At 40.3% G+C, this 13,038-nt stretch overlaps 1 protein-coding gene across 13 annotated transcripts in view; it reads left to right on the forward strand.

The window, feature by feature from the left end:
• The window catches only part of RAI14 (retinoic acid induced 14), a 174,247-nt gene that overhangs the window by 133,626 nt on the left and 27,583 nt on the right, over window positions 1-13,038 (forward strand). For all 13 annotated transcript variants that reach the window (XM_078004647.1, XM_078004650.1, XM_015139828.3 and 10 more), the window contains 2 exons: window positions 2,430-2,518; window positions 12,259-12,323. In XM_078004647.1, the coding sequence (XP_077860773.1) occupies window positions 2,430-2,518; window positions 12,259-12,323 (154 nt within the window). The remainder of the gene's footprint in view (window positions 1-2,429; window positions 2,519-12,258; window positions 12,324-13,038) is intronic.

The following is a 13,038-nucleotide window of genomic DNA, read 5'->3' on the forward strand; positions in this document are numbered from 1 at the left end:
GAGGGTTTTGGGGTCTCTGACCACATTGTTTCTTGATTCGTATGAAAGAAAAATATTTCATTTGCGAAAATTTAGCAAGCGATACAATTATATGTGTAGCTTTCTTTACATGGTATATTTCAATCAACAGTTAAATATAGATAAATATAATTGATTGATTGGGGTGTGTGTATATGTACATGTGCAGTAGACACTTCCTGGTATGTTTATCTTTAGAATGGGATATGGCTACTCTCTTATTTAGATACTTTTGATTTAGTTTTTAGGAGATGGCATAGTGAACAGCTTACAAACAAACACAAAGACATTAAGAAGCTAAACATTAATCAATTTTAGGGCTTAGTAATCCAGGGTCATTTCAATTAGTATCCCTAAGCATACAATTCAATAATTGAAGAGACTCCATATTCCCAAGAGCAATTAATTATGTTACATGTACTATTCCTAAGGCTGGGAAACTTTTAGAAACCTTCCACCAAGATTAATAATAACCTTACTGCTTAAAAGCGAACTTACTGTAAAATGAAGCTATCCCAACAATGTTGAGAAGTGGAGTAATTTATTGCACTCCCAATATAGTTTGGTTAAGCTATATTGAATCAGAAATTCCATTTAAACAAGTCACTATGGCCAGGCGTGGTGGCTCATGCCTGTAATCCCAGCACTTTGGGAGACTGAGGTGGGTGGATCACCTGAGGTCAGGAGTTTGAGACCAGCCTGGCTAACATGGTGAAACCCCTTCTCTCCTAAAAATACAAAAATCAACTTGGTGTGGTAGCACACGCCCATAATCCCAGCTGTTCAGGAGGCTGAGGGAGGAGAATCACTTGAACCTGGGAGGCGGTGTTTGCAGAGAGCCAAGATTGTGCCACTGCACTCCAGCCTAGGCAACAGAATGAGACTCCATCTCAAACAATATAAAAAAATGAAAAGTCACTACATTCCCAAATTATTGCATGCAAAGTTTTACTGTAATGTGAAATCACTTATAAAATAAATTGTGACTGTAAATAGATATTACACATAGATTGCTGCACAAATACAGAAGTAGTTGCAGTGAGTAGAGACAGGTAAGCTAAAATAATTAAACATTAGAGCCAAAGGAACCATTAGAAATTATTTGACTTGATCCCCAGCCTTTACAATGGAGGAAATTTAGGTGCAGAGAGGTTAAATTGACTTCCCAAAACACACAGATCATTATGTTATGGCTGATTTGCAATGAGTACTGAAGTATTCCTATTTGTTGATATGTCCCCCTCACTCAGCCAAGTTATTAAGAGAAGAAGTCTGGAATCAGACCAACTTGGGTTTAAATATCAGCTATCGGATTTTCCAGCTATCGGACTTTTCATGTTACCCTGGATTTCAATGACAGATCCTACCCAATGAGAAAATATTATCTGGACATTAATTCAGAGGTACAGACACTAAGAGACTTCATGAGAGGTATCCTGAGGTCACATCCCTAAAAGAGGACTGAGGCAGGGGAAGAACTAGAAGACTCATTAACCTCTCTACAGGATGGAAACTGAGAGAAGGGAAACTTGCCCAGATTTTGCAGCCATCTTGGCCTCTGGGCCTGACCACCCAGTGGAATTGTACTTTGCTTCTTTCTGCATGCAAAAGTGCCCTTCTTCCCAGGACATGCAGGGATGATTGATTTCGCATTTGGATATTATCCCTTCCTCTAATGCCCAATCTAAACATGCTGATCATGGTTCGTGCTCCCAAGTTTCATTGAGTTCTGGAGTCTTAATGGTGGGCCTTCTCTAATGCTCTTTGCACTAGAGTGTAGACACCTGCCATCTAATGAAGAAAGTAATAGAACTCACCTTTAAAGAGCTGTCTTAGGAATGAAAAACAATGCATAAAAGTGTGTAGTCAGATGCTTGACCCACATTAGACACTTATCAAATATTGCATGCAACTATTGTTACTCAGATACAACATAACAGTGGGCATTGAGTTGTCCAAGAACCTTGGCCACTCTGACTTAGACAAGATTTTTTTTTTAGAGCATATCACTTTAAAATGGTGAAATAGCTGTGGTGAAAACACTAGACAATAGGAAAACATTGATAAAGACATATTACTTAGAAATTCAATCTAGTTGGGACTTTCTGATTTGTTTCATCAAGAGATAAATATATGACTGAATCTTACTTTTTTCAAGCCTGGTCTTTGGGGCTGGAAGATCAAACTCCTGCTCCATTATTTAACTACAGCTGTCAATGAGAAAATTCTCAGACCATCCTGAGCCTCTGTTTCCTCCTCTTCAAAATGAGATTGATAATAATGTGTAGTCAGTGGGTGTTTGTGGAGCTCAAGGAAGAGAAATTGTACATGAAATGGCAGGGAAAAAAATTTGTTGGAGATGAACATTAAAGAGTAGAAATCTCAAGGAGATTGTGTTTACTTCTTTCCAGTTTCCATCTTGCTGCTGCAAAAGGACACGTGGAATGCCTCAGGGTCATGGTTACACATGGTGTGGATGTGACAGCCCAAGATACTACCGGTATGTGGTTTTTAATCTCTTAAGTCAGCAGGCCAGCACTAGATTAGGTATCAAAAGGTGATACATATTCATTATGGAAAATTTAAGGCCAGGTGTGGTAACTCACCCTATAATTACAGCACTGTTGGAGGCTGAGGTAGGTGGATCACTTGAGGCCAGGAGTTCGAGGCCAAATTGGCCAACATGGTGAAACCCCATCTCTACTAAAAATACAAAAATATGTAGCCAGGCATGGTGGCATGCACCTGTAATTCTGGCTACTCAGGAGGTTGAGGCACGAGAATCGCTGGAATCCTGGAGGCGGAGGTTGCAGTGAGCCAAGATTGTGCCACTGCACTCCAGGCTGGGCAACAGAGCAACATTGTCTCTGAAAAAAAAAAAAAAAAAAGAAAGAAAAAATTAGAGTCTACAGATAAAATTTAGAGTCCAAAAGAAGAAAAGAGAATCACCCCCAATAACTAGACTCTGACATGGGTTCGTTGTGTAGCCTACTTCTGTGTTTTCATCTTTCATGTGGTTAGTCAACTGGAGACTGTATGCTTCTTATCCTCATTTTTTATATTATTTTCTAAGATTGTATGTACAGACCAAGGAATAGTCCCTAATTTCTGTTTTTATGAATCATAGTGTGAGGTGATGAGTGAGTTACTCAGGAGCTCATTTCATCAACTGAGATAGGCTCTGTAGATGGAAGCCTTGATCTTCATCTGACCAGCTGCCCACGATTCTCACCCCTTTCTGTACTTCAGGGCATCCAGTTCACCTGGGAACTTGAAGGAAGGGAAAAGAGAAGAATAAACAGTACACACACACGCGTGCACACACACACACATACACACAAATATATATACCTACACTTTACCCTCTGAGATTCAGATTCCATTGTCTGGATGTTGCCAGTCAACTGGTATTTTTTTTTAAAGCTCCCTGGGTGATTCTAATGTGAAGCCATTGTTGACAAATGATGAACAAGGCAAATGGAGACAAAAGGTAGCTAGTCTTATCTTGTCCTATAAGAAGGAACCCCTGGGGTGTCCAGCCTGAGATTCTGCCCCTGCTGGCCACCTCAAAGGACCAAAGTAACCACTGATGGTTTTTCATTTTTCTATTGTACTCAATAATTTTTGGCTTCTAATAGGTTTTTATTAGTGTTTACTGGGATACAAAATCAACCTAACTCCATTGCCTTTATCACGGGTTTTCACGAATCTGTAATGGATCTCTTTCTTTTCTCCCACCGCCAAAATTGGCCTCTTCAGACTAGTCATCTTGGGGGATCAGCCAGGTATTGCAGGAATGCTATTATTACTCAAAATATGGTTGGGAACAGGTTTAGAATTGTTTTCGTTGTGTGAGGACTTAAAAAAAAGAATCTCAGTGGTTGGGAATCTTTATCCTTTGAGAATAGGGTTTTCTTTAGGGCAAATCTAAGAGCCTAAAAAAATTTGATGTCAAGTCAGGTAAATAATGTGTCAAACTGGTAAAACCATTTTTGGTCAAAAATAGGGAGTGATTGAAATAACAGAACGATTTTTCTGAGCAGTTCCACAGAAAGTTCCAAAAATATTTTGAGAAATGGCAACATCAATATAGGGGGATAAGTGGTTTCCTTAAGTGACTGCCTTGAGGAAAATACTAATTTATGTTGTTCCAATTAAAGTGATCTTTAATCTCAAGACTCAGTCATTGTGTTTGCTTTTAAAGTTCATTGTCATTGCTCTTAAAGTTATGCCATAAAACCACATGGTGCAGTAGGATTTGCTAAAATACCCCTAATGAGATGTATGTCCTCTTAAGTAGGGGAAGTTTCCCTCTAAGAAACCCATAATCTGAAAGCATTAGCTCAGAGTGAATAAACTGGTGCTGTCACATAGTTTTGTTTCATTGTACTTGATGTTAAGAAATAGATTAGACAGGACTGTAGTTATTTTCAGCATAACCAAAATCTTCCCTCACCTCTTTTTATTGTAGGGAAAAATAAGTTGTGTGTGTGTGTGTGTGTGTGTGTGTGTGTGTGTGTGTGTTTTGTTTTGAGATGGAGTCTGGCTCTGTTGCCAAGGTTGGAGTACACTGGCACGATCTCTGCTCCCTGCAACTTCCGCATCCCAGGTTCAAGCGACTCTCCTGCCTCAGCCTCCTGAGTAGCTGGGATTACAGGCACCCACCACCATGCCCGGCTAATTTTTGTATTTTTAGTAGAGATGGGGTTTCACCATCTTGGCCAGGCTGGTCCTGAACTCCTGACATCAGATGATCCACCCACCTCAGCCTCCCAACGTGCTGGGATTATAGGCATGAGCCACCACGCCCAGCCAGAGTAAGTTATTTTTAATACATGCTCATTGTAGAAAAGTTAAGAAATACAGTAAACTAAAAAGAAGAAGATAACTCAAGTTCCTACTCCTATCAGAAAAAAAAAAAATTCTATTTTGTTGTATTTCCTTCCAGATTTTCCCAATATATTTTTACATGCCTGAGATCACATTATACAATAAATTCTATATCCTGCATTTTAATTTAAGAAATATCCCACCAGTTTCATTTCCCGAATTAAAGGCTCTTAAGAAGCATAGTTCTTTGTGGCCTCATAACACCCTGTGGGTAGAGCTCGTATTTATCACCAGAGCCCTCACCCAGTTCCTGAGAGGCTGGTACGGTGCTGGGCAGGAAGACCTGGATGCCCCAGGGCAGTGCCCACTTCCTGCAGACTAAGATGGAACCACTCTCTAAGAGCAACACTGGAGGGAGTGCTGCAGACACAGCCTGGATATTTCCCGGGATTGGCCAGTGGGAACCAATTGAAATTGGTGGAATCCACAGCACTTTGGGGTCACAGGACATTGTCCAAACATTCCGTGGGTTGAAGATGGCTCAGAGCTTCCGTCACTTCCTTCTCCCCTGACATTTTTAGCCATGATGCCAGCACTTCGCTCCTTGGGCTTCATTGTTTTACTTTGTTCTGAATGAGGTACCAGCTTCTTCCCATGATTTCTTGAAAGCATGCAAAGAGAACACAGGAACAAAAGAAGAAGAACACTGCATGGAAAAAAGCGCATCTTGAAAAACACTTCTCATTTTTTTTCTGTCCCAATAAACAGGTTAAATTGTAATGGCTTTTATTTCCCATGCCTGTGTCTTACCTGTTGGCTATAATACCCACCTGCTCACTCTCCCTCTTAAGAAAGCATATCTGAATACAAGGGAAGGATGAGGTTACATGAGTAACAGTGCTTAGTGGTCATCACTAGTCCTAAACATGTGTTGTGGTGGTTAAGGGATGAATTAAATGGCTTAACTTTTACAGGTATTGTCTTTTCACTGAACCTACCTTAAGTTTTGCCACTTTATTACTGAGATGCAGTCACCTTCAATCTCAAGACCCAGTGAGAACTGGTACAAAGATCTGTTACCATAAATCCTGCCCTGTAGAATTTTTGAAAAAAACAAAACACACACACACACACACACACACACACAAAACCATCTTTCAAAATCTATTACACTGGCTCTTTTTATTCTTTTTGTCTGTGATTAATGTCTTCAGGATGGTCAAATTGGTATAATTTCCTACTTTTTAAACTTTTGACTGAATTTAAGTTATAGAAGCAAGAATCTGTTAGCATTTTTAAAAGCTGTTTTTCTACATGAAATGCTTGGAAATCTGAGAATTTTTATGGATGCTTTACAAGCAATTTTAAGAGCAAAATGCTGTCAGAAGATAAGGCCTTGGATGTAGTTCTGGTGCAACATCGACAGTCATGTCATTTTATATAGCCTTGGAGGTTTGAGGCTTAAGTGAGATGGTTGGTGTGGGCGTCTTGGCAGCGTCAGGCTAACATAAGTGCTCACTGCATTTCCCTACTGTATTATCATGATTATAGCTACTCCAGCCAGATCATCTTTATTATCTTGTATACATTGGGCTTTTGAAAGGTTTTACATCTTTTTTCTTTTTAAAGGTTTTCAGTGACCACACCTACAAATCAAAAAAGAAAATCCAAAGGAAAGACTCCAGAACATGACTTAGGTTTTTGATTTTTGGGTTTTCCCCAAATTCCCTTTTTTGTTTTGTTTTGTGTTTGTTTGTTTGTTTGTTTGTTTTTGAGATGGAGTCTCGCTCTGTTGCCTAGACTGGAGTGCAATGGCTTGATCTCGGCTCACTGCAACCTCTGCCTTCCGGGTTCAAGTGATTCTCCTGCCTCAGCTTCCCAAGTAGCTAGGATTACAGGTGTCTGTCACCTCGCCTAATTTTTTGTATTTTTAGTAGAGACGGAGTTTCACGTGTTGGCCAAGCTGATCTCAAACTCCTAACCTTAAGTGATCTGCCCACCTCGGCCTCCTAAAGTTCTGGGATTTCAGGTGTGAGTCACCACGCACGGCCTCCTCCCATTCCTTAATTGCTAGTTTGCCAACTAGCCCACAGGCATATAGTGACCAGATGGGAAAATCAGCGGTCAGGCTCGCTGGACCATCTCTGAACTAGACTCACATTATTTGTCTGGCATTTTTCATTGCAGTAAGAATAGGCAATTATATCTGTTTCTTTAGAAAACACTTCTCCTAGGCAAATAGTAAAATTGACTCCTAGTCTTTTTTTTTTTTTTTTTAAGTTTGCATTTAGCACCCTGGAGTATGAGATAGAATTAAATAGAAGCATTACCACAGGCACTAGCTTCCAGACTCCCTTTATTAACAAGCATATGCATCGGATACTATGTGATAGAGTTTCTAAATAAGAGGGGCTTAAACAAGATAGCATTGTATCCCGCTCAGGTGAGTCCCACACTGGTATGGCAGCTCTGCCTGGGCCCCTTCACCTTGTTGCTCTCCCATCTATGGTATTACTGGGTCCCAGTGGTCCAGGATGACTCCCCAGAACCTGTGTCCCATCAGCAGTAAGGGAAAGGCAAGTGTGGCCCACACACTGCACCTGCACATTTCCACCCAGATCTGATGCACAGGGAATGTGGTCCATAGCCATATCTGGCTTTATGGGGAGCTGGGGACTTCTGGGCAGCCATTTTACCAGTTAAAAATGCAAAGTTTTGGCTGGGTGTGGTGGCTCACACCTGTAATCCTAGCACTTTGGGAGGTCAAGACAAGAGGATCATCTGAGGTAGGAGTTCAAGACCAGCCTGAACAACATGGTGAAACCCTGTCTCTGCTAAAATTAGCTGGGCGTGGTGGCGGGCGCCTGTAATTCCAGCTACCTGGGAGGCTGAGGCAGGAAAATTGCCTGGACCCAGGAGGCGTAGGTTGCAGTGAGCTGAGATCATGCCACTGCACTCCAGCCTGGGCAACAGTGTGAGACTCCATCTCAAATAAATAAATAAATAAATAAATAAAATTTAAAATGCAAGGTTTTGCTGTAGAAGGAGGTAGAAACAGATTAAAGGATGATTTGCAGTTTGTGTTCCACTCACATATCTTGAGTGTTCTCTGATCCTTTTGCACACTTGACTTTCCTAATAAAACTTCTTTTCTCATAAAAGAAAAGAGATTTAGGAGAGTGAGCAGCTCAGATATGAAAATATGAATCCTTAGAAGGAGGAAAACTGGAGAGCCCTTACCTATCCCGCGCATCTCCAGTTGCTGGTTTAGCTTTGGTTTTGATTTTTGGGTGGCCTTCTCTTCTATGACACCCTTTAATCCCACTCAAATTTGACACTGTGTGAAGGCACAAAAGATAGCGTGTCTTGAAACTCAGGCACTTTAGAGTATGTGGTGTTTTCAAATATAATTGCAAATTATACCCAATAAATTCATGATTTATGGGAATTTATTTGCTATTAACTCATGTATGAAGAGGTCAAAAGGCCAACCATATATAATGATCAGCATAACTTGGCCATGAGAATATTTCAGTATCTTTAAAATAAAAAAAATTAGTCACCCAGACTGGAGTGCACTGGCGCCATCTCAGCTCACTGCAACCTCTGCCTCCTAGGTTCAAGTGATTCTCCCACCTCGGTCTCCTGAATAGCTGGGATTACAGGCATGTGCCACCACACCCAGCTAATTTTTGTAATATTAGTAGAGATGGGGTTTCACCATGTTGCCCAGGCTGATCTTAAACTCCTGGGCTCAAGCGATCCACCCACCTTGGCCTCCCAGAGTGCTGGGATTGCAGGTGCGAGCCACCACACCTGGCCGGCCATGAGAATATTTCAAATATACCCATAGGCCAGACACGGTGGCTTACACCTATAATCCCAGCACTTTGAGAGGGTGAGTTGGGAGGATCACTGGAGCCCAGGAGTTCGAGACTAGCCCGGGCAACATGGCAAAACTCTGTCTCTATTTTTAAAATAAATAAATCAAAATAAAATTTAAGGAAGATACACATACCCAAAGCATCTTTTGTGTCTGTGTAAAACACTGTGCAAATCTTTTTTTTTTTTTTTTTTTTTTGACACAGAGTCTTGCTGTGTCGCCCAGATGGAGCTCAAGTGATCCTCCCACCTCTCAGCCTCCTGAGTAGCTGGGGCTACAGGCATATGCCACCACACCCATCTAATTTTGTATTTTTTGTACAGATGGGGTTTCACCATGTTGCCCAGGCTGGTCTCTGAGTTCCTGGGCTAAGAGATCCAACCGTCTCGGTTTCCCAGAGTGCTCGGATTACAGGTGTGAGCCACCATGCCTGGCCTCAAATCTACACTGTACTTTTAAAATAAGGAGAAACTAAGGGATAATTTCATAAAAGTATTTATTGGTAAGAATGGTTATTGTAAATAAATCCTTTACAATCAGATTTTATCTCTCCTGGAACTACAACAAGGTGAATGGACTTGTGCTTCAGTGATAAAAATTTGATGTGAAGATGAGGAATTCCAAAAATAATGGTTAAATATAGTTAAAATTGTAAATAAAAAACAAATCAATTTATACTTTGTTGTTTAAACATATTCTGCATTCAAAAACTGATTTTTAAGAAAATATTTTAAAACTTTATATCTAGTTGAATGTCATTTAATTATCTTTATTTTTAAATGTTGCTGTATTGTGATCCGAAACTATTTAAGAAATAGTTTATTTCTAACTATTTAAGAAACATTCACCTTTGGGATTTGTTAGCCATATCTTTGTATCCTATGGTTTCACTGGTTTTAACATTTTTCACATATACTTGAAAAGTATTTTTATAGTCCCATTAGTGATTCCTCTATGATATTACTTAATTCTTCCCTGTTTTTTTCCAGCTGTCTTAAGAATTGAATACATGGTCACAGTCTGAGGTAGTTTTAGGGAAAGGTGCCCTATGGCCAGAGCAGCTGGGCCATTCTCCTCAGACAGCCTTTAAGTAATAGGGTTCTTAGACTACCTGTAATAGTCCAAGACTCTTAATTTATAAATATCATTAGTCTTTTATCGCAGGCAGAATTCTGCTGGAATGCACTTAGGGTTGCCCTTGTTATTTGCCTGTAGGGAAATTGCTTCCTGATATTCTAGACAGATCCACAGCTATATGGGAGTCAGAGATACATTGTCTCATCATAGTTGGATTCTGTCACTAAAATAATATTTTGTCCAGAAAATTTTGCATTTGGAGAGAGAATTTTGTGTTAATATTAGCGACGAGAGACCTCTTGCTTCAGTGTTATAGTGTTCAGGGAATGATGCGTCATTCGGATTTTGAAACTATTTTTAGTGAAAAGTACTTTTGTGTTGCTCATTAGAAAAACATCACAGGGCTGGGGAATAAAAGAATTTTTGCTTCTATAGAAACCTGGCACTTCCAGGTTTGACTAGAACACTTATTCAAAGTGAAAAGAAACCCTGTTATTTTATAAGTTGTTTACATCTCCCAACCGTCTTGTCTTCGGAGAACTGTGCCTGTTTCCAGTGGGTGCTGCTTATGCAGAACAGCTTTAGTCCATAACAAGGACAAGTTAATGCACTGTATGTACAGCATAAACAGCCTCCTTCTTACAATCAGGATGTGTTCCAAAACTTCATTTGTAAGGCATTTGTTTAAAACTCAGAATGTGCTTGTACATAGAAACAGTGATATTCACTGTTTTTATTTGTTTATTCAATAAATAAAAATGCAAGGTTTTGCTGTAGAAGGAGGTAAAACAGAGATTAAAAGATGATTTGCAGTTTCTGTTCCACTCACATATCTTGAGTGTTCTCTGATCCTTTTGCACACTTGACTTTCCTAATAAAACTTCTTTTCTCATAAAAGAAAAGAGATTTAGGAGAGTGAGCAGCTCAGATATGAAAATATGAATCCTTAGAAGGAGGAAAACTGGAGAGCCCTTACCTATCCCTCGCATCTCCAGTTGCTGGTTTAGCTTTGGTTTTGATTTTTGGGTGGCCTTCTCTTCTATGATACCCTTTAATCAATGTGTATGGTTATAATATATAAAACATATATTATATATTTTATCCAGCTTATAAGGTCAGTGGTGCTAAGGTTAAGAAAGTGCTTTAAGCACATCCTAAAGTATGGGAGTTATCTGCAGGTGTTATATTGGGTCAAATAGTTTGGGAAATCCAGGATTAAGAGTTTACTAGGTGTGCTGTGTTGTGTGGCAGTGGTCAGGTCCTCTGCTCTGACCCTCTCCCCAGGTCCCCCAATCCAGACATTTGAAATGAGCATACCCTCTAATTCAGATGGACAGAAACGTATTGAGAGCCTACTGTGCCGCAGCAGTGTTGTCGATACTAGAGATAACAGCAGGGAATCAGCAGGGGTGTCTGTCCTCACCAAGCTTAGATTCTCGTAGGGGGAAAAGCAATTATCTATATAAGTGTGTGTCTGTATAGAGAAAGAGGTAAAAGGGAGTGATAGAAGCTGCTAAGTGCTATGAAGGATAAAGAAAGCAGTGAGTAGGGTTAAAAGAGTTAGGGAGAAATTGGAATTTGAAACGAGAAAGTCAGGAAAGATCTCACCGAGAATTTTACAACTCTCTCCCTTCTTCTATATAAGAACTTTGAAATTCAGAAAACTCCAGGTAATTTCCATTCAGGGCTGGAGTACATTGAGAGGAGGCGGAAATGAGATGTCCAAAGTAGGGGCTGAAGTGTGTGGATCTTTGATGTATTCTGCTGGCTCGTGAGTTGCCTTCACTGGGTTCCTCAGCCTGTGGTGGGCGTAGCCTGGCATGGCTCTTGTGGACACAGGACATTTGGCAAACATACAGACAGCTGAAAGCAGAGCTGCTGAGCTGCATTATCATGAGTCCACCACAAGCGTCTAGCCTGGAGCTGCTTCGTACCCCAAGAGAACGGCAGTTGGAGCCTGTGAATGTCATCCAGTAGGTGGGAAGGGGGATGCTCGATTCTCCCCACTCTCAAGAATAAACAGTTCCAGCCCAGGCACAGTAGCTCATGCCTCTAATCCCAGCACTTTGGGAGGCCAAGGCAGGAGGACTGCTTGAGCTCAGGAGTTCGAGATCAGCCTGGGCAACATGGTGAAATCTCATTTCTACAAAAAATACAAAAATTACCCAGGTGTGGTGGCATGCTACTTGGGAGGATGAGGTGGGAGGATCACTTCAGCCCAGCAGGTTGAGGCTGCAGAGAGCCATGATCATGTCACTGCACTCCAGCCGGGGTGACAGAGTGAGACCCTGTCTCCAAAAACAAAAAAAAAAACCAAAAAAAACCACAGTTCTGTCTTTTTTCGAGAATAACCTATTTCCTTATAGCTGTCTTCTCACAGATAAGAAAGAGATTTTTTTTTTAAGTGTGACCTTTTTTAAAAGAATTATTATTTGAAAAAATCCATTTAGGACACAGCGCCTTACACCTTGCAGCCAAGAACAGCCACCATGAATGCATCAGGAAGCTCCTTCAGGTAAGCTGGTGACTACTTAGAATTATACATGTGTCTCTTTTACAATTTAAAAGTAATCGTATTTGTGAAAGAACAAACACACCCTCCATACCCACTCCTTTAAATACTGTCCCCAAACCTGTGTTTCCTAAGAAGCTTCATGATTGAAATGATAGCCAAGGAAGAGATTATCTCCACAGCAACTCCACTGGCAGAGAAGAGGATCTAATCAAAATTGGAGTGTCTTTTTTGGGATCTAGCCTTTTTCTCCCCTTTATTTAGTTCCTCCTTTTCTTTGCTGAAGGATTTACACCCTCTAAATAGTGTAAGTTTTTAAAACATCCACTTCTAAGCTGTTGGAGATCCTTACCACACAGGATCTCTAGTATCCAAGTATTGTTAAATCATTAGTAGAATGCAGCTCTTCTTTGAGAAGCAAAATTTCAACCATTATTTCCTCATATGTAACTTGATGAGCTTTAGTTCTTGGGTTTTGTTTAAGTCCTTGGTTTTATTCTTCTTTATAATTTTCAGCCAACTCCCTAGTTCAATAATCTTGCCAGGAAGTTTATAATGATCCCTTAAAATGACAATTTCCATCAATCTTTAAAGATGAATGTTTAATGAACGCCCAACAGCCGTCTATACGGTAACATCCAGTTGTTGCCAGTCAAAATGCAAGCTGGCTGTTTTCAGGAACAGCATAGAGCAATAAAATACGTGTTTGCTTGTACTG

The sequence above is a fragment of the Macaca mulatta genome, chromosome 6 (assembly GCF_049350105.2).
Source record: "Macaca mulatta isolate MMU2019108-1 chromosome 6, T2T-MMU8v2.0, whole genome shotgun sequence".
Taxonomy (NCBI): Eukaryota; Metazoa; Chordata; class Mammalia; order Primates; family Cercopithecidae; genus Macaca; species Macaca mulatta.